This window comes from Drosophila santomea, chromosome X (genome assembly GCF_016746245.2).
Source record: "Drosophila santomea strain STO CAGO 1482 chromosome X, Prin_Dsan_1.1, whole genome shotgun sequence".
Taxonomy (NCBI): Eukaryota; Metazoa; Arthropoda; class Insecta; order Diptera; family Drosophilidae; genus Drosophila; species Drosophila santomea.
Genome location: NC_053021.2, coordinates 20,476,942 through 20,504,553, shown reverse-complemented (window position 1 = coordinate 20,504,553; position 27,612 = coordinate 20,476,942). Strand labels below are relative to the sequence as shown.

The window sequence follows — 27,612 nt, the reverse complement described above, 5'->3', positions numbered from 1 at the left end:
CACCAATTTCGTCGAGTGTAAAATCATTTTCGTCACAAAAGTTGAATTCCGAACTTTTGTATACTGGGATCGTCATTCCTTTTTCCTCGAATCAGGCTTATCAACAAAAGGCGCTTTTGAGTAAAAGACACTTATAAAATGTTCAAATTAAAAAAAAAAATTAAACTTACAGTGATTTATTTTTATTCGAGTTATCTAAAAATAGCAAGTATCGATAGTTCAAAAAGCTGCCGTCGCTAGGAATATTTGGCGCTCTGCAAACGGTCACACTGAATAGGAATGTACATAAACAGGCCGACTTTCGATCGGAAAACACTTGCTAAATAAACGGCCACTTATAAACGCAAAGATGTCGGCAATTTCGGGACGTGCCCTGCACTATGTATTCAAAATCGGAGATCGGGCGAAAAACGCCTTCTTCTTTCGCCAAATCTTGGGCATGAAGGTGAGTCGTGTGGGCCGGGAATATCGCCAGAAATCGGCAGACTTCCAGACTTCCTTATCGCAGATTGTTGTGTCTGGCTGTATTTTTATCTGAACTACGTGTTAACGACGCGCGACTGCTAATTAAAAAGCCCAGATGCCTGATAATGTCATATAATGACTGTGTTAAAATTTCTTTTTTCTCCCACTATTGTTGCTCGCTTCTATCGCCATCTCGCTTGGTCGCACGGCAACAGGTGCTGCGGCATGAGGAGTTTAAGGAGGGTTGCGACGCCGCCTGCAACGGGTGAGTGCGAGGGGGACGACTACGTGCTCATGTCAGCATGTTGCGACAGGACTAACCGGTAATCGTTAACCCTTCACAGGCCCTACGACAACCGCTGGAGCAAAACCATGGTGGGTTATGGACCCGAAAGTTCGCATTTCGTCATCGAACTTACGTATAACTATGGAGTGAACAGCTACGAAATGGGTGAGACACATTCCAGATAAAAATGCTCGTGATTTCCAAATATTTCTTAAAATTAAACCAAATCTTAAACATACTAACCACCCTGTATACCGCGGCATGAAATCTAACACTTGTAAACTGGCCTATCTTAGCGTACAAATGACTTACTCTATCTTCGACCACTTTTTAATTAAGTGGTTCACTATTAATAGCTTTTCGATAAGTGACTGGGCATATTTCGCTAAAGATTGTTGGTTATTAATCGTTTGCTTTATGATTACGCACAAAGTTATCTTTGAGTAGGTAGAAATCAATCAGTAGTTTTATTTTAAACCGCATTGAGGATTTCTGTTCTTCACATAAATTGACTGATAAGGAAAATCTGAGAGCTGCATGATATTTTTAAACCCACTAAAAGAATTAAAACAACAGCTATAATTGCTTAAGTAATATTTCCCTTTTAATTATTTTTTCCCAAGTTGTAATATTTTTATAAATCCTGTTAATCAATACATACTTCTCTTCATTTAGGCAATGATTTCGGAGGCGTGACGATTCACTCAAAGGATATCCTTTCTCGGGCCGCTGAGCACTCGTATCCTGTGACACAGGTGGCTGGAAAGGCCGGTAGTCTGCTGACTTCCCCCGATGGCTATAAGTTCTATGTGATCGATCAGCCGTCCGCTAGCTCCGATCCTGTCCAATCGGTGGAGCTGAATGTGAGCAATCTTCAGAAGTCGCGCAAATACTGGCACGATTTGCTGAAACTGAAAGTTCTCGAGGAGAGCGAAGCAAGCCTGCGTTTGAGTTACGGCGAACAGCAGGCTTCACTGGAGATCACCCAGATCGCAGAGCCGATAAATAGAGCCAAGGCTTATGGACGAATTGCCTTTGCCATTCCGGCAGCCGAGCAACCGCCGCTTCACGAGGCGGTCAAAGCAGCTGGCGGCGCCATTCTAACACCCTTGATTACCTTGGATACGCCGGGTAAGGCCACCGTTACGGTGGTGATCCTCGGCGATCCCGATGGTCATGAGATCTGCTTCGTCGACGAGGAGGGCTTCGGGCAGCTATCTCAGGTGGAATCCGATGGCGAGCAGCGACTGGACACGTACATCCAGAAGGATCCCTTCCAACAGAAGTGATTCTCCCAGAGATACTGAGCACTGATATTTGTACACAGCACCTTTTGTATTTGGAATTTGTATTGCTCTAATGGTGAATGGTTGTCTTCGACGGAGATATTACACATTTGATATGTTATTGTTAAACATCACCTACGCTCGTTCTTGGTATTTTTTCAATATTTACTGTTTGCATTAAGTACTTATATTTCATTACATAAACTTATGGGTGCGTTATTCCATATTTTTCTTTGTTATGAGTATTTTTTTTTAACTCGTCTAGTAATGAATAAAACAGAAACACCTATATATTTTTGATCTAGACCATATATAATTTATTTAGTCCCCTTTATTTTTATGATCCTAGCACGTACTCGAGATTTTTCCTTCATTTTCATTTCAGTTTTAGGAGAGAGACAAATTGGTTTTGTTTCCATTTTTTGTAGCATTTTTTTTTAGGCTGTTCCCTGAATTTTGTTTTTATTTTTTTACTTGAGCGACGAGGAGGCGTTGGTGTAGGATGAAGGACTCGAGTCAATCGGCACCGGCGGGTCTTTTGGTGGCAGATCTGAAGTCTTGGGAAACCTTCGACTGGCCGCCGGAGCAGCAGCGCAGGATCTATCGCAGTTGGGGTCAGTACTTTGCGAGGATGCGGAAGAACAGCTTTGCCCAAAGGTATTTCGACAAGTGCATCACAGAGAATGTGGAGGATGTGGACCACAAGGCGCTGTATCTGCGCAGTAAGTTCAAGAGATCGGTGGCCCTGACGCAGGGCGCCTTGGAGGATAGTCTGAGGGCCATGGAGGTGAGACAGGTGTGGGACGCCAACGTATCCATGGAGCTGGCAGATGCCCTCTACGATTTGAATCGCTTTGAGGAGAACAAGACCCTGCTGCACGACAATGTCCGACGGCATGCGGGCACCGCTCTGAAGGGCTTCGAGAATCGCCTCCTGCTGGTCGATGAGAATCTGAAGGATTGCACGGGCTTCAGCCTGGCGAACTTCTTCATGGAGCACTCCACGCAGCTGCCCGGCTTCTATGAACACCAGCAGGAGGAGCTGCGAAAGGCCGACAAGCGGCCGCTCTGGAAAATCCTGAAGGAGCGAAAAGAGTGTGATGTCCAGAGCAAACTCGATCTCAAGGAGGAGATGCTCTCGCCACTGGAAACCGAGCGCAGGCGTCGCAAGACCAAGATCTTTTATCAGAACTATCTCGGTCGCAACTGGACCGATTTTATCTTTCTGAAAACACTTCGCCGGCATCCCAACTGTCTCCTGGACAATAATTTCGGCTCCTCGCCAGACCGCACGGAGTATCTGGAGTATTCGTTCCGCCGGCTGAAGACTTTCACACGGATGCTCCAGGCAAGGAAACCCATGTATAACGAGTACTTCCAGAGAAATCCCCGCATAGAGGATCGAATGCGGCAAGCGAACTTGTTCAGGATTCAGTACCAGACCAGGCGAAACATGCTAAGCATCCTGCGGACCATTAAGGTGCTGAGAAGAAGGAATGACATCAAGGTGAGCTACAAATTTGGTGTAGTGGTGTAGTGTAACACCAATAACTTAACTAATAAAATATACTTACAGCGCCTGCGCAAGTTCGTCGAGGATGTGATGGGCAGCTACGTGGTCATCAAGACCAACCGGCTGATGCCCTGGAAGGCGGAGTTCATGAACGAGGTGTACAACAATCTGGCCCTCAGCTTGTGCGAAACTTACCGCCTGCCGCCCACGCGGGTCACGCCCTACGACAAGACCGCCATGTGCCAGCTGCTCAACATACCGGTGGCCAAGCCCCTGGAGCACACGGAGTTCATCTTCGGAGACCGATCCACCTACTCCTATGCGGGCACCGACAAGCAGAGCACCGATCGATTGGCAGACCAGTGAGTTCTTGTGACTTCTACTAGAAGTATGCTTCAATTTATATTATAAATTATATATATTATATATTATATATTATATATTATTATATATATATTATTATAACACGAAATTGTGTTTTTGGTTGAGCACCGTGCATTCGTTCAAGAGACACTGGAAAACGGTTCTTGTCTGACTATTTGCGCATGTGGTGCGCAAAAAACAGTTATTTGGTGACTGCAAGAAACGGTCAACTGTTATTTGCGAGCTCTGATTTATAATAATAATATTATAATAATAATAATAGCTTATAGGAAAACATATACCCAATTCAGTAACGATTGTATTCCGCCTACAGAAACCACATCGAGTACCTGGAGAAACGGCTGCTATTCGCCCGCCTGCCGATCGAGAGGAGCTACTTGCTCCACGAGCTGGCCGATCTGCACATGCAAAAGAACCACTTTGTGCAGAGCCTGTCCTACGCCCAGAAGGCCATCGAGGAGGCCAGGGTATGCAATAGTCGGATCTGGGAGTTCCTCAGCACCATGCTGATGGCCAAGTCGCACGCGGTGCTCCACAAGTACGAGCGCCAAACGGAGGTGCTCAATGACGCATACGATCTGGCCGCCCAGCTGAAGTCGCCACAACTGTGCACCTTCATCGAACTGTGCCGCATGCTGAACAAGGACTACATCACGCTCCGCAAGATGTCCCAACTGGTGACCACCAAGCGACTGCGCACCAAAATCTCCAACAGGTCCAGCTTCTTCAGCTCACCCACCTATTCGCCCAACTATTTGGAGACGAAAAAGGATGTGGATGGTTAGGGGTCCCACTAAGTCGGCGGATTGGATGGAAGGCAGTGCTTATAGGGCGTTGCTTATAGGCAGTGCCTTCTATTCGAACCGTTGGCTTTGGTCAGGCCAAGTGTTACCAAGTTACCAAATCCTGTAAAACAAGGACGAGGTCCTTTCAGAAATCTTAACAGCACATTCTGAAGTAGGTGTGTGCCACATTGAAAGCCCAGCTTTGTATGTAACGTGACTAAATCATAGAAATGCAATGAAAAAACAAAATCCTATAAATAAATCTAAAGTTAAGCCCTCATTTACTGAATTGTGTTATTATAATGACATTATTAGTTGCATTTCAGACTCTAAAATGGAACTGCAATGTTTACCGAAGACACATTGATTTTAATAAAGACCTTCGAAAATAAATGACTTCAAATCGAGCACCTAACCCTTTTTGGCATGCAAATTATCCGAAATTAAAATGTCACTGCCCCATATTTGAATACAAATAAGCGGCATAAATAAAGTAAACAAAGTGCAGTCGCTGTAAAAACTATAACTATTAAATGGGGCCAACAAAATCAATGGCAATGACACAAAGCTAACATCAAAATAAAATCATTTAAAAAGGCATAACAATTAAAAATCACCATATCGCATTTCAACGAGATTATAACCATAACAAAACAGGTTTTTTTCTTGTATCGCCTGCACTTATTTTTAGTCAAGCGACATACAATCTAAACAAAATTCCGGACGGTCCTGGTATAAAAAATTTGTTTTCACACTCTTAAATTATTTATGTTCGATGGGGCGGTTATACGATTGCACTTGACTCCAATTTGGCCAATACCCCCTACCCCCCACCCCGCACCTCGCACCCCGCACGCCTGACCTCACCCAACTAGAAACTACGATTTGCATATTTTGTTGCTAGCATCGTTGTTATTTTTGCCATTTTTCGTCGTTGTTGTCAGCATTGAATTGTCGCATGTTGGCCAGGGTTGGGAACTGCAAAATGCAAACTGCAAACTGCAAACTGCAAACTGGAACTGGAACTGGGCCTGAAAGAGAAATTACATTTTATTTTGTCGCATGTCGCGGATGCCCAACAACAACGGGCAAAAAGCGTATAGAAATGTTGTATACGTAGTTCAGAAATAGCAGATACTCTTGTATTTGCACGGTCAAGATATTGATTTTACTCGGGAATATTTAGTTGGTGTCGCTTGTATTGGAGTATCAATCATTGGTGAAGCTCAACAACAAGTCTTTACATTCTTATAATATACCACTTAATACCCTCCTTAAGGAAAAGGGGGGGTTACGAAGATACTCCTCTTTTTCAACTGCCTTATTTATAAATGCTTTGTCTCCTTATTGTTAGTTGGTGTGCCTTTTATTGGGAAATCTTTCGTTGGTGAAATTAAACTGCAATGCTTTAAATTCCTATAATGATATCTGTATCTTAAAAGAAAGGGGCAGTGGGTGAGTAGAAGATACTCTTTTTCTTAAATGCCTCACTTATATATTAATTTTTTTCCTCATTATTAGTTGGTGTAGAGTTGATATTGGTGTATCTTTCGTTGGTGAAATTTAACTGCCATTCTTCACGTTCTTGTATAATAATACGAAGGGTGTTATTCTTAAGTAAAAAGAGGGATACCAAAATGGGGAATAGAAGACTCTCTATTCTTCAATTTCCCTTCTTGTATATTTATAGTGGCAATATTGATTGAAATGTCTAGTTGGTTTCGCTTCGGAGTATTATTGGTGAAAGCTAACTGCAATTTCTTTATATTTTTAGAATAATTTATATTTTAAAGCCTTTTCCAGTGCATAAGTGGAATTGGGAAATACGAGGTTTGGCTTTTTATATTTTTGAGATGTTGATTTCACTCGGTACCTATTTGGTGTGTCTTAGAAGATGGTATATCCTTATACTTGTATAACAATATGTATTTGTAAACTCTTTAACTAACATATAGATAGGCTGAGGTTTCAAGTTTACCAATAAATTTGTCTGGTCTTGGTATACAATATTACCTTTTGATTTTGACTGGGATCTTAGGGTATACAAGTTTTATTGGTGTCATTAGTATTTTACATTTGCTGATGATGCTTTTATCGGTTTCTCCCATTATTTTCCAAGTAAACAATGTAGATCGTGTTCTATTCGCATTAATGACACCATTTTTTTTTAAAGTGGAATACCTTTTTGAAGGGTATGGAAACATTCAAAATATGCAAAAAGAGCAAATGCGTCTATAAATGCAACGACAACAAATATTTTATTGTGTCAATGCTGGCCAAAAGGCGGTGCAAGAGGGGTGGCAAGGGGAGGGGAGGGGAGCCCGACAACAGGGGGCATTTTCAGGCAGTTCCCAAGAGGCCAAAACAAATGCAGCAAGTTCGAGTTTGGCCTGGTGGCACATGGCACACATAGCAGCTCATTATGCCAGTTGCCATTAAAAGTGAAAGAGAAACCTGCCCAAGGATCCACATTTTGCCCGCAGACACTGAGAGAAATTGCCAGAGGCGTCCTCCTCCCCAGTCCCCATCCCCATTCCCATCCCCATCCCCATTCGCCGCCTTACCTTGCACTTCAATCAGCTGCCATCGCCAAGACGGGAAGGCAATCAACAAGCTCGAAGCTCGAAACTCGAAACTCGAGGCTTGCGGCTCCCTTCACCTTTGTATTTACTTTTTTAATTTTTTGCTGACAAGGAAACCTTATTGGCCAAATTGGGGTCAGCAGAAGAAGGTCGCGATAACAGCGCAAATAATTGGTAATGGCAGCGCCACCAGAAGCCGGCCAAATTGCATCGAACGTTAAGGTTTCTGAGCCAGATTTTCGGGCTTGCCTGCAAGTCATTCGGAATTCTGCACTGACGGAGCCAGTATTTATATTTCTTTTGGGCACCAGCCGCTGGTTTTTCCCCCCACTGTTTAATGTGTGGAAAATGGCTTTGGAAGTGCATACAATATTGCATTGATTGCCGCCATCTCTTTTGTTTGGGAGTTTAAGCCACTTGAGTTGAACCTGTGGACTTCTTTTTTGCTTAATGCAACAAAATGATTTAACTGCATATACCATTATTTGCAACGTTTTCGTTTGTAACTGTCGTGGTAGCTCTTCTCTTTTGAAATGAATTTATGGAACTACCAAGTTCTAATTTAAGTGCTCCATACTATTATACTGCTTGTGAATAATTTTGAAATTCGTGACGAACAATATGTGTCAATTGTTGCTGATTATTAATTTAAATATAATTTAAATTATTGCGCAACATATTTTTTTTATTATCTATTTCTACATATATTCTAATTAGCAAACGTGTTTATTAAAATAAATTTACATCTGTTCTTTTTGTTTATTTATTTTCTCGATATTTAAGTTAATTAAGCAGTTTAGTTCGTATTTTTTGTTGTTTAAAGGGCAAAAATGTATCCACATATACATATACTAGATTCTAAAAAAAATTGTAGCATGTGGAAAAAGGCTTTCGGATCTTCAAAATCCAGGCTTAATTAGTCTTGGTCCGTCTGTCCGTATATTTGTCCGTCCGTATAAATAGAAATAGAGCTTTGACATTATACAAACAGATTCTAGTAACAAGGTTTTTTATATGTATTCAGAGTAAGCGGTTTGTTGAATTTTCTGTAGGTGTATATATAATGTATCCGAATTACAAAAACCTTTGCATTTAGTATTTATTCTCCGTGTTTCACGATAATGGGCTACTACTCCTTATTTTGGTTATTAGCCAACTTTTTGAGCCCAGTTTATGGAGGACTTTTATTGTTAGACACCTAAATTCTAACATTTTGTTATAATATACGTGTATAGTATTGTTAATGTATTTCACTGAATATTTTATTGGCGTAATCGGCTGCATTTTGTTTGGTGAAAACGGCTGTAAGTAAGTGGCTCTAAATGCAGCTCTAAAATGGGAATAATTGGTCTAGGAAAGTATGCTTCCATGTAAATATGTTAAATTAGAGCACTCTCCCCTGAACTCAAACAGGTGCACCAATTTAAGGCTACCGCAAATTTCGTGGCAAGCACTTGATAATAATTTCACCTCACACTTTTCCTGAACTTTTCCTTTCGACTTTTTCAACTTTTCTCCCTCTGCACGCTGCAACTTTTCAGCTGCAGTTTTCAGCTGGCGTTGGTGTTGGTATTGGTGTTGGTGTGATTGTTGTGGTGTTGTTGTTGATGGTGTTACTGCTGCCATTCGCAACTAATTTACGACTGCCCGTCGCGCTGGGAAGACTCTCCAAAGACTGCGGCAATTGTCGGGCAATCCCTGCAGCAACCCACCGACCTCCGACCTCCTACCCCCGACCCCTGACCCCTGAACAACCCCCCCTTCTTAGCACCCTGCACCGCAAAGTTAAATGAATGTGGTGGTGGCCGGCAAAATATGCTACAAGTAAACCATGAAAATAAATGCCCAAAAATGCAACTAGAAATTATAGTATACCCGTGCACCCGGCGAATGGCGAGTAGGCGTTGCTCGCATTAAGTGTCCCCAGTAGAGCAAAATAAAAGAAGCAAAAACGGGGGAAAATAAAAATGCAAAAACAAAAAAAAAAGGAAAAATAAAATTAAACGGCGATGAAATGTCGGCCGATGACCTCAAAGCATACACATTCAATGCGGGAGAAAGGCCACCGAGGTGCCATTAAAACCATTAGAGTTGGCAAACTTGAGCCGCACCATCATGCCGATGATGCAGCAAAACTAATAAAATTAAATTATTATGTAAAATGCAAATAAAATAATATGCAAATCGAATCCAAACCACCCCGGCAACGGGCAAACAGGGAGCCATGAAGCGATGGAGCGATGAGTAATCACAGACGCAAAGCCAAAAACAAGGCAAATAAACACATAAATAAATCAAAAATGGACTACGACAAATCTCGGTTGGCCCAAAGCAGACGGAGCAGACGGAGCAGACGGAGCATTAAAATATGGCCAATAATAACCGAAATATCCATGTGATATATCCCACTTCTCCCGACTCCAGCCAACCCTCAAACATAATGCCGCAGTTTGGGCTGGACTAAAATGGGTAATACGAGCAGGGAGTCCGGAGGTGGAGGTAAAACTAAGGAAGAACCATCACTTGGATGGATGGATCTCAACTGGTTAATACTCAGTACGGTGATGATATAAAATGCTATTCAAGTGTCCAGTATTATATACAAAATCATCAGTTTTTAAAGGCCCTTTAATTTTCCAAAAAAATTCGGGGATTTCAACTGGGTAATACTCAGTACGGCGATGATATAAAATGCTATTCAAGTGTCCAGTACTATATACAAAATAATCAGTTTTAAAGGCATTTTAATCTTCTAAAAAATTCGGAAATTTTATACAGAGTTACTAAAAAAAACAAGGATTCCAGGAAGCTACAGGTAATTTGTTCGTAACTGAAAACACTTAAATAAACACATTTGAGTCTCAACGCAAGAACTTCTATTATAGCATACTTTTAGACACCTAACTAATTAATGTGCTCCTTTTTCAACAACAAAGTCTTAACGTTCTCAGTACTAGCCAAGTGCATACTAAGCCGACGCTGTCATATTTTGTCATATGCCTCAAATGCCCCATTTCGCTACCCTTTGCAATACTTTTGCCTAATTTTTTCGGGGGAAATAAAAGATATCTGTGAAAGGCAAGCCAAAAATTCGACTTGCACACACAAATACAGTCGCAGACATTTTCGTAATCAACATAAAATCCAATCATCCGTCATGGACAGTAAAAGCAGCAAAGGGCTGTCCATTCCGGGTCCTCCCACCTCCTCTGGAAAGTCACCGAAGACCAACACCCCTCCACCCAAAAAACCCCCCGCCCGCCCATAAAAGTCGGGCTGCCCAAAAACTCCACTGTTAGTTCTATGGCCTTTAAAAATGCCAAAAACGAACAATTTTGATTTATGAGCAGACGAAAGCCAAAGTAAAAGAGGAGCCAGAAATTATGTGTGTTTGTGTATTGGCCTGGCTCATTTATAACGCGCTTAAATCTAATACGCGGACAGTACTCAAGATGGGGCAATGGTGGGGAGCGGGGAAAGGGGAGTGGGGAGTGTCGGGTTACTTGCTAGAGTCTCTTGTCTTCCGCATCCGCATCCGCGTCCGCATCCGCAGCCGGCAGACGTGCGTAAAGCGACGCGTGTCCGCTTTTTGATTAATATGCGCGACAAAACACAAAATGCTCGGAACAGGGATGCCTCGTTCGAGTGGATAAGTGTATTGAACATTTGAAGATTTCACCTGTATGAGCTAATTGTTAATGGTTTCAGTTCCTCATTACCAAAAATCTGCAGCTGGCTCTGTGGAACATGTAGCGAGTCCAACAATAGAGACAACACCTTAATAGGTCACTTTCGTTATCCTTTATCTGCAATTTTTGTGCGGGAGATATAACTACCTCCAACAGTGCACACAAGCGCCACCTAGCGCCTGCTACATGAATTGCTCATAACTTTAGGGAATGATCTTACTTAAAAAGTTTAGAGGAAGTAGATGGATATATTTAGGCAAAAAAAGTCTTATTTTCATTTTTATAACGTTTTACAATCATACGGACAGGGACAATAAATATGGACAGAACTTGTACTACCTTTTGAATTGAAGAAATTTTATTTTTTGAGCAAGTTTCAACTATCGAATGAGTACTGTCAGTGGCAGGGGTAGGTAAGGAGAGCGAGGGAGAGAGCGCTGCACAAATTTACCGTTTGACACGCAGCCAAAGCTAAAGACGAAGTAACGGGAACCGGAAAATGGGAAACACAATGCCCAGACGTAGACACTCGCCCCTCCTTTTCCTTCCCTTTCCTTCGCCATCTCTCTCTCTCTCTCTCTCTCTCTCTCACTCCATCAGATCTTATGACCAGTTGGCAAGCAGAGACTTTTCCTAGCTTTTCCGCATATTCGGAATTGCACTCCTCTGGCTTTTTGGGGGCGGGAAAATCGGAGAAAAAGTGCGTGCCATCGGTGAAAGTGAGGGGAAACTGTCTGCATGAGTTTACATAGCCGATGAAGTCCTGGATGTCAATTTATAAGGATTGGCTTACGAACCAGATGCAGCGGCAGAGTGGAAAGGATGGTGATCCGTGCAAAATTAAACGCTTCATGGCTTATCTACTCGAGTTTTTAACCCAACTATAAACTAAATGAATTTCAGCCAAAGGTTTTATTTATTCATTCCACATAAATTTGAATAAAATTGATTCATTAAAGTTTTATGAATAAAATCTAAAGGAATCATTCCCTAACAAGTAGCTGAAATTAGAACAAAAACTTCGTAGAGTTTCGATTGCAAATCCGATGTCGGATTATGTTGAGTGAACAGTGAAGCAGAATATGTGTGACTTCTGGATTGCGGATTGGGGATTGGGTCAGACTTGAATCCGGCTATTAACAATTTTAGCTCACCTTTCTCCGGCTCTGTGTCCTTCTGGTCGACTTCCTCTGACACTGGCTTTCTCTGTTTTCGCTGACCTCTTCCTCTGGTTGTCGTTTTGCTTTTGTGCCTTTGTGCGGCTGTCTGGGACAAAGGATATAGGCTGTGGGCTGTGGGTGATGGGTGGTAGGTGATGGGTGGTGGGTGGTGGGTGGTGGGCGAAGGAAAATGATAACGACAAACAAACAAATTAGCACAACTACCGCAGTAGCATTTGTGGCCTGCTGCTCCACCTTTCTCCAGGACATGTTGCCCCCTTTCGCCTTGGATCTTTCCCTTTGAATATGTCTATGTTTGTGTGTGTTTGTGTGTGTCTGTGTGTGTGTGTGTGTTAGCTCACTGGCAAAGTGGCACACTAACACCCATTTGCTCACCTTTCAGCCTTACCTTTCACAGCCGCAACCCCCGCCCATTTTCGCTCTTTTGGTGTGTCTCCGGCATAACTTTATCGCCTGCATGTCATATTCCATATTCCATTGTACTATTTGCTGTCATACGTAATGAAAAGCAGCGCACATTTGTTAAAGAGCAAACGAGCGCGCAAATGAACGTGCGAACTGACCCAGGCCGAGGCCTCCCCATCTCTGTCACTCCATGTATGCCCATCTCTTTCGGGGAACCCCCATTTCGGTTCGGGCTCAGCGCTGCCTGTGTGAGTTACGTATGCTTAATACTCGTAACTCATTCAAAGGATCTTCGAACTGGCAACATCATTTGGATGGGAATCAACGTTTAAAAAGCCCCAAGTAACTTGGCATTCATTTAGAAACTATCAAGCTGCTTTCGAATACGAAAAGTGATCATTTGATGTGATCTTTATATGTGATATGATGTGATATCTATATTTTGGGAGTAACAACTTTGAGTATTAGAAAGAATATATATAATATACGCCTCCTTAACGATAAAACTACGGCTTGGAATGATTATGATTATGATTATTTCTTTCAACTCGGTTTTTGTGTTGAAACATACTTGGCAGTCCTTCTCGTGACACGAGGTCATCTCTGTGCGAGGCCTGCTTCTGATGTTTGTTCGTGTTCGGTGTCCTTTTTTTGCGAGTCCTGCTCTGTTCGGTTTGGTTGCTTGTTGTTTTGGCCAGTGCGGTCAGCATGGCACCCCAATCTTCTGTCCCCTCTGCCCCCTCTGCCACCTGCCCCACACCTTGTGGCCCCTGCAATTCTTGTGCTCGTTTTTGCACCTTTTGTTGTATATATATTGTACATACATACATACATACATATGTACATATCTATTTTTTCCATCTGCAAGCGGCAAGCGGCAAGCGGCAAATACATATTAGAGCCGAGATTCCAGAAGGGGCAGCAAGCGCTTTCACTTGGCCATCACGTACGGCAAACATAACAACCGGGAACGGATCCGAAAGTTCGTCCCACTGTGCCTTCACAGTGGCAGCAAAAGTGCAAATGTCATTCGATGCCTGCCGCATTTAAAGTATTACGGAATTAACATTTCTTTGTGTTGCCCCAATCTCCCTTTTACTTTCCCCCTTTTTTCATTTTTTGCATATCCTGAGCAGTGAGTGTATGTGTGTGAGTGAGTGTGGGGAAATTGTGTTCCTTTTGTGCCGTCGCTTCACATTTTTCATTAGTTTAGTGGGTTTGTGGCACATGACAGTCACAGTCGGGAAAAGCCAAGGAGCAGCCATCGCCCAGGACTCCGGAGAACGAGCAATCGAGATGGCGGGCGACCAAAAGAGCGACAGAGAGAAACAGAGAGAGAGAGAGAGATAATGGTAAAGAGAGAGACAGTATAGTCGAGACCATAGTCATACCTCAGTCAGGTCCTTTTTCATCCAAAGGTCCCACTGATCTCGGGAACTACGGGTCACAGAGGTGAATTCTTTGGGATTGGAATGCAAAGACTTTATTATAAAGAATGTCCGAAAAGCATAATAATACTTAAGAACGGTTATCTTTAAGATTTTTTCTCAGATGTGAAATAAGTCTCTGTTGCAAGAGCAATTATATTAACCTGGCAAGCTGAAAGAAACTTCTTAAATACTAAATAATAAAATAGGGTGCCTCTTAGCCGTCACCTTTAGCACCGTGTTCTGCTGCATATTATAGAGCCCAAACCACTAGGTCACACTCTCATGAAGATATTGCTTTTGTTGTTGTTGTATTATTTCACTCTTTGACTTCCGTTTTCTTCTGTGCTGCATATTTCGTAAATGATTCAAATTTGTGCAGGGAATGGCAGCCACGTTGACGCCTCATTCTCTTCATGGACAGAAGACCTCAAATGCCAAAGGTTGCCAGTTAAGATTTAAAAAGAAAATAATGCATTCAGGAAAAATATACCTGGGAAATATGTTATTAATTGGTTCATTCAATGGGTTAAACATTAACTGTTTTAATACGCTTAAATAAATAATTGAGTAAATGTAATTCCATATTAAAGGTAAATTACGTAGCTAATAGGTGCTCTCGCCATATATCTTAAACGTGTACGATAAATACAAATTGATTCGTTTAAATGGAAAGAACTGGTTCCCTAATAGATTATCTCATTCTAAGCTCTGCCAACAATCCGTGCGGAGAGGACTTAGCTCAAGGACTTACACTTGCAACGTCTCCCAGCCAATTATGCCGAGAATCGAACAGCGAAGCCCTCTACAGCCATTTTGCTTCTCTGTCAGATGGATGTCGGGACTTGATCTATGCGAAGGCGTCTGTCTTTATAGCCAGTGCGACAACTTCAACTTCACATAAACAATTGCTTAACCAAACACTCACTTATTCGGCCTGGACAGATGCCACACACACACACACACGAGCAGCACACAGGATCCTAGGGAAGGGGCAAGTCCACAGCCAATCCTTGGATTATGGGCGATGTGTGGGTGTGGGTGTGGATGCTATTGTGAATGTTGTGGTGGAGGTGGAGGGGAAAACGTTTTTGTTATTGATTCATAAATATTTCAATACACATCGAACTGAACAGGAACATGGCAACCAATTTCAATGAATATATCAAACAACTATAAAAATGCCGCAAAGTGTTTTCTTTTGCCCACCAGTTTACCTTGAGAAACCATCTACCCCATGTCCCCCACGCTAATGCTTATCGGCATCAACAGTTAAAGAAGAAATTCCTTTTTTTCAGCTCTTCTTCTCTTGAATTTTCATTTTTATTTATTTGCGCATATGTGATTTCGTCCAATAGCAAAAAAAAGCTCATGAAAGTATAAGAATTATGGAATGCTCTTCAGACCGTTTATATCTGTTCGGCTATGGATTTTCTATTGCTATTTATACCCGTTACTCGTAGAGTAAAAGGGTAAACTAGATTCGTTGAAAAGTATGTAACAGGCAGAAGGAAGCGTTTTCGACCATATAAAGTATATATATTCTTGATCAGGATCAATAGCCGAGTCGATCTGGCCATGTCCGTCTGTCCGTCCGTCTGTCCGTCTGTCCGTCTGTCCGTCTGTCTGTCCGTATGAACGTCGAGATCTCAGGAACTACAAAAGCTAGAAAGTTGAGATTAGGCATACAGACTCCAGGGACATAGACGCAGCGCAAGTTTGTCGAATCATGCTGCCACGCCCACTCTAACGCCCACAAACCGCACAAAACTGCCACGCCCACACTTTTGAAAAATGTTTTGATATTTTTTCATATTTGTATTAGTCTTGTAAATTTCTATCGATTTGTTAAAAAACTTTTTGCCACGCCCACTCTAGCGCCCACAAACCGCCCAAAGCTGCCACGCCCACAGTTTTGAAAAATGTTTTGATATTTTTTCATTTTTGTATCAGTTTTGTAAATTTCTATCGACTTGCAAGAAAACTTTTTGCCACGCCCACTCTAACGCCCACAAACCGCCAAAAACTGTCAGTGTTGAAGACTCTCCTTCGCACTTTCACTAGCTGAGTAACGGGTATCAGATAGTCGGGGAACTCGACTATAGCGTTCTTTCTTGTTTTCATGTTAGCTTTTCATAAGTGAAATTGATTTGAAAACAATGCAGGCAACCATTTTATTCCAGACATAACTTAGCTAAAGAAGGCATCTGTTTCTGCTTTAAAATTAGCAATCATGCGGTTTCGGCTTTAAGCACATGTACCTTGTATTACGTTGTAATTGTAACTTTACCTAAAACTTTAGTTTTAACTGATTTGTTTTCCCTTGAACAAACCGCAATTTAAACTGGAAACTCAGCTGCAACTACTTTAGAGTAAATCACATGCTTAACAAGCAGGACAAGCCTCTGGTTCGAATTAGAAGGCTCCTTTTGTGAGTGTATGAAGGGAAAGAGTTTTCGGCCAGCGTCCCGGCCACTTCGCTCCACTTCTGGCCACTCCACTCAGCCGGCTGCAGGATGCTTATGGGTTTTTATGTGCCTTGTTTGGGGTGCTGGTGATGTTGCTGGTGCTGGTGCTCCGTCGACTTGGGCTGCCGCATCCTTGAGCATTGAGCATTGAGCCAGCATATTGAAGTAGGCGTGTGTCCGAGTCTGTCCATAATGTCCCTGTCTCCCGACTCAGTCCTCTGCCAATAAAAAAGGGCCTCAACACACACCACACACACCATATACACCACACATATTTGGATTCAGATTGCGCCTGCTTACGGCTGGCACACAGTTATAAAGCATATATCTGCTCCTTGGTCTCTTCGCCTGATTTAAATATCTCTTCGGAGTCGCAGACGGCATCGGTGTCCGTTTTTGCCGCTGTCCGTTAGTCCATTTGTCCGTTTGTCCGTTGTCCGGAGTTTGTACGGAGTCTGAGGGTTATGCTAAATATTTATGCATGACTGCTTTTCTGTGACATCAAATAAATCACTTTTATAGTTTTTGGGGCTGGAGTTGCTCAATATCCTTTACCAGGTCGTGTGTTCTTTTTTTCATTTTTTTTGTGTTTTTATACCCGTTACTCGTAGAGTAAAAGGGTATACTAGATTCGTTGAAAAGTATGTAACAGGCAGAAGGAAGCGTTTCCGACCATATAAAGTATATATATTCTTGATCAGGATCAATAGTCGAGTCGATCTGGCCATGTCCGTCTGTCCGTCCGTCTGTCTGTCTGTCTGTCCGTCTGTCCGTCTGTCCGTCTGTCTGTCTGTCCGTCCGTATGAACGCTGAGATCTCAGGAACTACAAAAGCTAGAAAGTTTAGATTGGGCATACAGACTCCAGAGACATAGACGCAGCGCAAGTTTGTCGATTCATGTTGCCACGCCCACTCTAACGCCCACAAACCGCCCAATACTGCCACGCCCACACTTTTGAAAAATGTTTTGATATTTTTATACCCGTTACTCGTAGAGTAAAAGGGTATACTAGATTCGTTGAAAAGTATGTAACAGGCAGAAGGAAGCGTTTCCGACCATATAAAGTATATATATTTTTGATCAGGATCAATAGCCGAGTCGATCTGGCCATGTCCGTCTGTCCGTCCGTCTGTCCGTCTGTCCGTCTGTCCGTCTGTCCGTCTGTCCGTCCGTATGAACGTCGAGATCTCAGGAACTACAAAAGCTAGAAAGTTGAGATTAAGCATACAGACTCCAGAGACATAGAAGCAGCGCAAGTTTGTCGATTCATGTTGCCACGCCCACTCTAACGCCCACAAACCGCACAAAACTGCCACGCCCACACTTTTGAAAAATGTTTTGAAATTTTTTCATTTTTGTATTAGTCTTGTCATTTTCTATCGATTTACCAAAAAACTTTTTGCCACGCCCACTCTAACGCCCTCAAACCGCCCAAAGCTGCTACGCCCACACTTTTGAAAAATGTTTTGATATTTTTTCATTTTTATATTGGTCTTGTAAATTTCTATCGATTTGCCAAAAAAATTTCTGCCACGCCCACTATAACGCCTACAAACCGCCAAAAATTGTGTTTAAGACTCTCCTTCTCCCTTCCACTAGCTGAGTAACGGGTATCAGATAGTCGGGGAACTCGACTATAGCGTTCTCTCTTGTTTCATTTTTGTATTGGTCTTGTAAATTTCTATCAATTTGCCAAAAACCGTTTTGCCACGCCCACTCTAACGCCCACAAACCGCCCAAAGCTGCCACGCCCACACTTTTGAAAAATGTTTAGATATTTTTTCATTTTTGTATTAGTCGTCTAAATTTCTATCGATTTGCCAAAAAACTTTTTGCCACGCCCACTCTAACGCCCACAAACCTGCACTTCTACTAGCTGAGTAACGGGTATCAGATAGTCGGGGAACTCGACTATAGCGTTCTCTCTTGTTTGTTTTATTCTTTGTAAATTTTTAGTGCGTTTGGTGTCTTGCTGAGGCTGCCAGTGGGGCTATGGCCATATTTATTGAGTTGAACAAATTGCTAGACGCAATTTGCATACATGCACAATACGAGCCCAATTGAAGGGCAAACAATGGCGACACACGTTCGAGACACTTTGCTTAACCCTTTAAGACGGGTCTTCGTCCTCAGATTTAAACATGCTTGGGATTGATGGCCGCTTGGAGTGTTGGGTTTTACCTGCAGCGGGATTCGTTGATTCGCCTGTCCCCCGGGCAAACCGGGAAAACCGGGACGACAAATGCTTGACACTTGACCGAAAACATCAAAACCCCATTAAGCCAAAGGCAGCGGGATAATTCGGGCTGGCGGACAGAGTAAGCTACGGTGCCCCGGGAAAGGATGGATTTAAGCTGGGAAATGGCTCAAAAATATATCAAAGCTGCTGAAATAGGATCAATATATTACAGTATTAACAATTTTGAATAATGTAAAATCTATGTCAAACAACATGGAAGATCATGTATTTTAATAACTTCTTTTACTCACTTACTTTCAATCAATGAACATGACAAAATGTTTGTTTATTCGTTTAAAAAGGTAAATAAAACCACTTTTTTTTTATTTCAGTTTTGATACGGGTCAACGACTTTGACAATTGTACAATAAAATCTTAGCTAGAATTAATGAGTGAACCTATCAGATAGCCGTCACTCAGCTAAGTGTTCTAGGGAATCACATAGGCATATAAGAAAGCGACTCTTTCCGAGATTGCACGTGAGCGCCACCTATCGGCACCTATTATTCGAAAATTTTGATAGTAATTATTGTGACTGTGTCAAAAAAAAACCCGGCAAAAAGAAAATACAAAGTAATATAAATATAAAACGCAATATTACAAGGCGAAATTATTAGCTAATTATTTAACCTATTGTCCGCGCATAAAAATAATAAAGACAACAAAAAAAACAAAAATGTATATTAAGTGACTGCGCAACACTACAAATTCTTTAAAATTTGGTTATTCCGTTTCAAATTTGTAATATTTGTAATTGGAAATTAAATGTTTTCATCCTATCCAGATAATGAATAAATATTTACCACGTTATATTTGATCGTATTTGCAAATTTGTTAATTTCCAAACTATTTATAGGTTGCTAATTGTCAATAATAATAGAAGTTCTTTAATATCAATGTTAGGCATATTATTTATTTATTTTTATTCGTCGCAATTTTTAGTCTATTTAAAACTTATATATTATTAAATAATAATCATACCAATCCCTATATAAGTGGTTTAAAAATGATTGCCATCTGTTAGCCCGATCTTGTGTTTTTTTTTTTTTCAATCAAATGCCGAACGTTTTCACCGTTTTAATGAGTGGAAAATGGCCGGGAAAGTGGGTGGTGGGTTGCTTGCAGATCCTGTTTGATTTTGGGGAAACACCTCGGCTTGCAACATGCCGCAAAACCGGCAAACTGAATTCTGCAAACTTAACAGCGACGTCGCTGTCGCCGCAGGCAGAGCCGTCGACGTCGGCTGAGGCAGCGCCAGCGGCAGAGAAAGCTTTTTCGCATACAGAAGTTGCTCTCCTCTGCATTTTCCCGCGCTCTCTCTCTCTCTTTCTCTAAGTTGGAGAAAAGCTCAACTTCCCTGGATGCTGTTGCTGCACATTCGCTTCCGGTTGTTGCAGCAAGTGCTGCTGCAGCTGCAGCCTATGCTGCTGTTGCTGCTGCCAGACACTGAGAAAAACTATATTGAAAATGTTTTTATTAACTGCTAATATTTTGTTTCTTAGACAGGATCCTTTCGGCTTTAGTTAGCCTTTAAAATAAATACTAATTATAAAGATTCAAATTACTGTTGTTTTAAAAACGGATTGTCCACAAATTATTTTGCTTTTATACTTTTTGTGAATTATGCCTGCATTTGTGGCAGTGCTTGTTCTGCTTCTTCTACTGCTGCTATTTCTTCCTCTTCTGTTGTTGCTGTAGGTTGAAAATGTTGTAACTTTGCAGCTTATCCTGGAAATTACGTAAGCAGCGCAGCGAGCGGAGTTTGCAGAGGGGTCGAAAGGGCAGGAAACTGGGGGGATAGAAGAGGGGGTCAAAGGACACGATTGTAAGAGAGAGCGACAAAGAGAGAGCGAGAGACAGAGAGAGAGAGAGAGAGAGAGGCAGCGGTGCAGGGGGGATTGCAATACTAGGACTACTGCAATGCTGTCGCAATGAATAAGGCGGCAAATCAAAACAAAACTAAATGAAAAATAAATCGACGACAGACGAAAGGAGGGCGGCAAAGGGAAGGGAATGGCACAGGGGGGATAGAGTGGCCGATAGAGGGGGGGGGCCATAAGGGGGGCCATTCCCAGGGAATGCAATGAAGCAGCACAAACACAGAAATTAGGAGACGACGACGACGACGACGACGACATCGTTGCACCTTTTTTGGCTAATGTCACCAGGGGCACAAGGGAAGAACAAGAAGAATTGGTGGCCAAGGAAAAGGAGTAACAGTTGGGGAATACTTGACAACACCAAATCCACGTCTTTTCAGATTTATTTCATATAATTAATAAATTTGCACCATGAGCTGGTACATGCATTACCAGAAAACAGGGCGTATGTGTGATTATTTGATAAGCTAGCGAATAAGGTTTGCAGGCAATAAATATGGTGTTAACGTATCGAACATTAAGGCTTATAACATACAAATGTATTTTAAAAAACATTTGAGTTGCTTTTTAAAGTAAACAGCTATAGCGATACTGACAGCCTGGAAAATATAATAAACACGTGGCGTATGAGTAATAATTTGAACATATCAGTACATTTGCTCAACTCGTTTTACTAAGGAGCCTCGCAGTCTCAAAACGCGAATGAAGTGTCCACGCAGGCCAGCATTCAGCTGCTTTCCTGTAAAGGACCAAAGAAGAGCAAGACGATGACGATGCTGGCGGTTAAAACTTGGCCTCGCCTCCCAAGGGGTTTCCCAAAAAAGGGGGCGGCTCGAAGGAGGCGGGGTGATATACTACAAGCACACACACACACACAGACACACCCATACATATATCAGTGCGCGCTTGTGTCTTTTTGGCAATGGCCACGTGCACTTCATGAGTGTTTGCATGCGTCCTTGTGTGTATTTGTGTGTCTCCGAGTGCGCCTATCAGTGTGTGTGTGTGTGTGTGTGTGTGTGTGTGTGTGTGTGGGGCCAGGTTGCGAGCGTTAATATGCCACAAGCTCACGCACACACGTACACACACACTCAGAGACACAGAGACATAGAGTGCCAGCCAAAAGGATAATGACACTTGGCGCGCATTTACCGTTAGTTGGCAACTAACCTATGGCTGGGTGCCATTGCACAAGTGTGTGTGTTTGTGTGTGTGTGTGTGTGCGAAGAAGTTGGAGTTGTCATTGCGATGCGATAACTCTGATAAGGTCCTTCAGTCCATAGACAAATGTTCAAGGGATGCTCCATAATTTTCGGCTTGATAATTGTCGTCCAAAACTCGAAATGGCAGGAAAAAGTGGCTCTTAAAAACATTTAAAGATCAATGAAAATAACAATTTGCTTGTATGCGGTGACCTGGCAATGACTAAGACTCTTCAAGAAAAACTTATTTAATATTATCTTTTCCTAAATGACGGCTTAATCTAAAATGCTTACTAAATTAAGTAACAAGAGCTTTTAAGGACCAATGAAATGGTTCGAAGTATTAGTGCACATAAAGAAATGGCTCAATAATAATATTGTTAATCTAGCTTTTTATGTCGATAGCATTTCTTTTGTAAATTTCAGCAGCCTTCTTGATTTTCTCTTTTGGAGAGATTACTTCAGGAAGATTCATTTGCTAACATATTATCTATGCTTTAAAAAGGCCTATAAGGCAATGGACTAACTGGCTGGATTGACTTTGCTGTCGATGCTGGTAAAAGAAGTTTATCTTCTATACAGGAGAAAATTATTTATTTATTTGTCACTGCAATTAGTTTTATTTTATGCGTAATATAAGAATAAAATGGTTCAAAAAGCAATGAACCATTCCTTATCCAGGCAGGAAGTTAATCCAAAAAGCAAGGATTCGGAGAAACAGAATCTCAATGTTTAAAAAAATTTTTTTTTATGACGGCTTCATGGTCAGTGAATTCTTATGTTGAAAACCGTGGGCATGTGTACACTTATGACTTTGATTAAGTAATTGCAATAATATTTAGGCATTAAACGGAGTTTTTAGAAAAATAATATTATATAATACTCGCATGTGCATCGTAACAAGGCAATTTTTACGGCCCAAACGTGCGAGAACATGGTTCTTGTAAAACGCGTCTAAGGTTTTTTAACTCTTTATCGGAAAGGGGAACTGCACTTGGTACCACCTTATTTAATTAATTTGTGAAGCGTGATTTCGGTTTTAATGACTGTCATTATTATCCGAAACGCAATCATGGCGAAAGTTAGATTGTCTCTTTGCAGGTGGCAAGTGGTTGGCAATATAGCTCTGTCTGCCGATTTACCCTATGCCTTATGCCTTGCACCTTTTCTGGCCGTGTTATCTTGTTAATTGTGCACCGGCTCCGATTGCAATTCTGAAGTGGGTCTTCGCTGAAGTTTTCGCACCTCGAGCTGCTGTGCCCGGGAATCCGTGGAAGTCAAGTTTGAAGTTCTCTAGAGCGAGAGAATCTATCCCGCTTTGGGGCGCCTCTTCTTGCACTCAAAGAAGTGGCAACCAAGTTGGGCCACCTTTGCAGTTTGCCGTCGACTTAATTAGTTTGTTATCCCGCCGCTCCCCTCCCGTTGCACCATCCATGTGGTTGTGTTTCTACGTCTATGTCTCGTCTAGTTCTTGGTCCCCGGTCCTTGGTCCCTTCCCTTCCCTTCTCCATTACTCCTTAGCGGAAGTGGTTTGACAATGGAACTTAATGAGTATAAGCGGAAATTTAATCAGCAGTATAAATAATGAAATGACAGCTGAATGGCTCAACCACGTTTCCCGCTCTTCCCTCGCTTTCCCAAGGGTCTTCCCTCGCTTTTCCGTCCCGTTTTTGGTTTCATTTTACGCTAAATGAATCAAAACTCATTTGCTTCGCTTGTTGATTGCGAATTGGTTTATTGACGCTTCGTGTTGTTTGTCAGTTGTTGGTCAATCTGGATCGGGAATTAGTTTAGTAACAGTTCATCTGCAAGATTTCGTATTTCAAGTTCAAAATAACAATATTTGTTTAGGTGTAAGGCAAGCTCCCCAAATCTGGAAGTTCATACGGACAAACGGACAGACAAACGTACGGACAAAAGGACTAAGCTCCATTCGGCTCAATAATATATATATTTCATGATTTATAGGTCCGGAAACACTGCCCAGTTGCTCTACCAGTACCGCGTATAAGTAATGTATACTTAATACTCGTAAACAAATTACTCATTGTTCCTACTAAATAACCAATAAAAACACAGTTAAGACAAACATTTATCAAACCGTATTTTATTTTTGAAAATGCGAAACATTTATACAATGGCTCTGCAGTATGCACTTTTTGGTTGGACGCATCGATTGAAGTTTTAATTTGTTGGGTCGACTTATTATTCTGTTTTCGATTTGGTTAATATTTTTTAATTTGCATTGTAGCATCAGAACATCAGGTACCCCTGCATTTACTTGTTCGTCCAATTGGCGCAGGAATTGAAATATAATTGCGGCTTTTACATGTTTTTAGCATTCTGGTAATTGAGCGGACTTTTGGATGTGGAAAGACAAGAATTTAATAAGAGCAGCGAAGATAGAAATTTATTCAATAGATGCATTATATTGCGAAGTGATTGTTGCCTCGGCCTCGATTTAAAGGTGTTGGGTTTGATACCACTTTTTTTCCTGTTTTTACACAGGTTACCCGTAGAGTAAAGAGGTATCCTAGATTTGTTAAATATAATGTAACAGGCAGAAGGAAGCGTTTGCAAATATATTAAGTATTTATAAACTTTTAAAAAATATTTTGATGCATTTTTTCATTCAATTCTTTTTTTTTCCATATTGTCCAAATTTCTTGCTAGCTGAGTAACTGGTATCTCATAGTCGGGGAACAGGACTTTAGCATTCTGTCATGTTAATTTTTCATTTAAAATTAAAAATGCATATTTAAAATGGAAGGTAGATAAAATCTATTTTCGGGCTTTTGTTATTAATGTTTGAATTAAAAAATGCAAATGCTGCATATAATTTGTAGTACAAGAACTTTTGAATGGTATTTATCAAAGTCTCTGAAACTAAAAGAACTATATTGTCGTTTCAAAATACCAGAACATATCCATTTCAATAAGGAGCAACTCTCCTGGTTGTTTGGAAATAAAAGAAAAGTCAATGCTGGCAATGAAGTCGCCAAGGAAATTGGAAAATTGTGGGCGAAGAATTGGGGTGTGGGGAATTCGCGTTTATGTTCTATGTGTGTGCGACAGAGCATGCAATTCGAATTGAACTTTCTGCATGCAAATAAACTTTGGGCTCCCCCCTAACCCCTTTCAAAGGGGCGCGGGGTGGAAAAAACGGTGGGAAGCAGTAAAGAATTTAATTTACCAATTCATAAACAATTTTAGCAATAAAAGCCAAAAGCAAAGTAGCAGCAATAAAACTGAAAATAATCCAAATACGAAAAACAATCAAATTCCATTAAGATGTGAAGAAGTAGACACACACTGATACCCTATCTGCATTACCTGCAACTAGCAATTTTATTTGAACATTTGAACATAATTATTACATTTAATTATTATTTGAACAAAGAACTATTTTTATTGGAAGTTAACACACTCAATGTTCATATGAGACTTGCCGCCGTAAGAGCTTCAATCGGTTCTTATAAAAAGTGTATTTCAACCGACAGTTTTTCAGTTCCCATGTGATGAGTGGGCGTGGCAGTCATTGCCGCCTTCCGATGAGCTTGATTTGAATTTTTCTTCTTCTGGCGCAGACAAATTTCCACTTCATTGTCGACCCTGCTGACTTTACCACCTCCTTGGTCTCCAGAAAAGGGTTATTCTTCTCTACTTTGGGTGTTGCAAGTTTATGCTGCCTTTCTTGAGTGAGGATGTTCCTTTTTTTTGTGGGTGTATGTGCTTGCCACATGATGACACTTAGGATTGGAAACGACCGAAAGTTATGCGAATTTTTTCGCCAGTTTTATTTTTCTGATTTTCACGTCGTAAACTTTGCAACTTTTCACGAAGAAAACGAATCACAACCACAAGCCAGCCGCATTGCGCAAAAAATGTAATTATAGCCCTAAATAAAATAAACGGAAATAAAGAAAAAAAAAAGAACCTGAAGATGAGTCGATGCTGTTTTCTTATGATTAGAAGGCAAAGAGCTATACACTTAGCCAATCCAACAAATTGAAAAAACGTTCAAGATCAAGATTTTATATATTATACCCTTCGAATGCCAATTTTACGAAGAAGTTGGCAAATTAAAAATATGTTGTAGTTTGCCCTTTCGGATTTATACACATTTCTATGCTTTGCTATTTTTGCGCTTTCTGTACACAATGTTTTATGTAATGTATTGCAACATTGCAAATATCGCTATAAAGGATCTTCTGGTTAAGGAATTGGTGTGATGAAATGAAGGTAGTGCAAGGAAAAGCTTTGGAAATCCTGGAACTAAACCCTAGCAACCCTAGACATATATCGAAAACTATCGAAAATCTATGCATGAAAAACGGATTGGGAATCATAACCCAGTAGGTGAAGTTTAAGGAGACACATAGAAGCTGTCATTTCGCCGCCGGTGGTAGCTGAGTGAGTTAAGTTGACCTCTCAGGTGTAACATCTATCGCCACCGGTCCGGGTTCGAGTCCCGGTAGATTTAAGAAGCATGGTTATGAAATGTATACAACACAATACTGGAAATATTATACACATATGAAAAAGACTGCTGATTGGAGCACACTGAACTAAGGAAACGAAACGGAATCTAAGGGCTATTGCAATAAAATGCTAAGAGTTTACTGTTATCACGATGGAAAGCAAGTAATTAGAATTAAGTAAAAAGTGAAACTAATAAATAAATTTTTGTTCTAATAAAATCCGTTTTAGGCGGTACTAATATTCTAAAGATTTTTTTTTAAGTGAGAATAGAATGTGGAATATTATTAAATTAAATTAAAATGTATTGCAACATTGCTGTCTAAAGATGTGTTTAGAAGAAAAATATTCTCCCAACACTTCAACAAATTAATGGAACTGGAGTGCTTGCTGCCCCACGATGAGAAAAATTTAGGGAAGTTTTTGGATACTGCGACCGAGAGCATATTCATCATAAAGCAAAAAGGAAAAACAGGAAGCTCTGCTGACGTAATTTTAGCTGAAATTCTGCTGCGGAAATTCGCCAGAAGCCTTGCAGCTGTATGAACAGCATGTAAAAAAGGCAAGAGCTATACAGTCCTTACAAGATGTACTAGAGTTTGTTGAGCAACAATACAACTCAGTAAATGCCATTACCAAAAATACCGCTCAGCTTGCTACAAGAAAAGTGCAAGTTAGATCGTGTGCCTTTTGCTCTAAGGATGGCCACGATATGATAAAGTGTCTCAAATTCAGAGCACAATCAATCGAAAAAAGAAAAGAATTCATTCAAAAGAACAGCATGTGCTTTAGATGCTTTGGAAAGCATAATGCTATCGACTGCAGAAAGGAAATTTCATGCAATCGATGCTCCAAAAGACACAACAGCCTTCTTCATGAAGACACAAAACGCAGTATCAACAGCAATAGCCTTAAGCAAGGCCAAGACACACTATTGGCTACAGCTGTTGTTTTAGTGAAAAACAAAGCTGGAGGTTACAACGAGTTGAGGGCGCTTATTGACGGTGGATCCCAGAAGACGCTGATTTCAGAGGAAGCAGCACAAATATTAAGGATTCCCAGAGTAAGAAGTACTATAGAGGTCGAAGGTATCTCCCAGACTACTCAATTATCAAAAAATAGTGTCCACCTGACGATCAAACCAAAAATTCCAAGCAGCTTCAAAGCATCAACGGAAGCATTGGTTTTACCAACACTCCATAGAGCCCTTCCCAGCAAAAAGTTTGATATTGATATCAACAAAGAGTGGAAGGGCTACAGGCTAGCAGATCCACGATTCAACGAGCCAAGCAGAATTGACATGGTGATAGGTGTGGATCTATTTCCCCTGATTATGATGG

General features: G+C 41.2%; 2 protein-coding genes across 2 annotated transcripts; both read left to right on the top strand.

Annotated features, from left to right (window-relative positions):
* The first annotated feature begins 261 nt into the window (after positions 1-261).
* On the top strand, positions 262-2,328 carry LOC120455669 (glyoxalase domain-containing protein 4). The gene is made up of 4 exons (XM_039642064.2): positions 262-445; positions 681-730; positions 810-916; positions 1,427-2,328. Exons 1-4 carry the CDS (start codon positions 350-352, stop codon positions 2,038-2,040), a joined length of 867 nt encoding a protein of 288 aa, XP_039497998.1. The 5' UTR covers positions 262-349; the 3' UTR covers positions 2,041-2,328.
* An 80-nt stretch (positions 2,329-2,408) lies between these two features.
* LOC120455667 lies at positions 2,409-4,999 on the top strand. The gene is made up of 3 exons (XM_039642062.2): positions 2,409-3,544; positions 3,614-3,912; positions 4,248-4,999. The coding sequence occupies exons 1-3, from the start codon at positions 2,540-2,542 to the stop codon at positions 4,717-4,719; spliced, it is 1,776 nt and encodes a 591-aa protein (XP_039497996.1). The 5' UTR covers positions 2,409-2,539; the 3' UTR covers positions 4,720-4,999.
* Positions 5,000-27,612: the final 22,613 nt, after the last annotated feature.

Bases quoted from the DNA above. Each gene is read 5' to 3' on its own strand.
- LOC120455669 (XM_039642064.2), top strand. From the start codon at position 350: ATGTCGGCAATTTCGGGACGTGCCCTGCACTATGTATTCAAAATCGGA. The intron at 446-680 runs GTGAGTCGTGTG...GCACGGCAACAG, and splicing joins GCCAAATCTTGGGCATGAAG to GTGCTGCGGCATGAGGAGTT. The intron at 731-809 runs GTGAGTGCGAGG...AACCCTTCACAG, and splicing joins TGCGACGCCGCCTGCAACGG to GCCCTACGACAACCGCTGGA.
- LOC120455667 (XM_039642062.2), top strand. From the start codon at position 2,540: ATGAAGGACTCGAGTCAATCGGCACCGGCGGGTCTTTTGGTGGCAGAT. The intron at 3,545-3,613 runs GTGAGCTACAAA...ATATACTTACAG, and splicing joins GAAGAAGGAATGACATCAAG to CGCCTGCGCAAGTTCGTCGA. The intron at 3,913-4,247 runs GTGAGTTCTTGT...TTCCGCCTACAG, and splicing joins ACCGATCGATTGGCAGACCA to AAACCACATCGAGTACCTGG.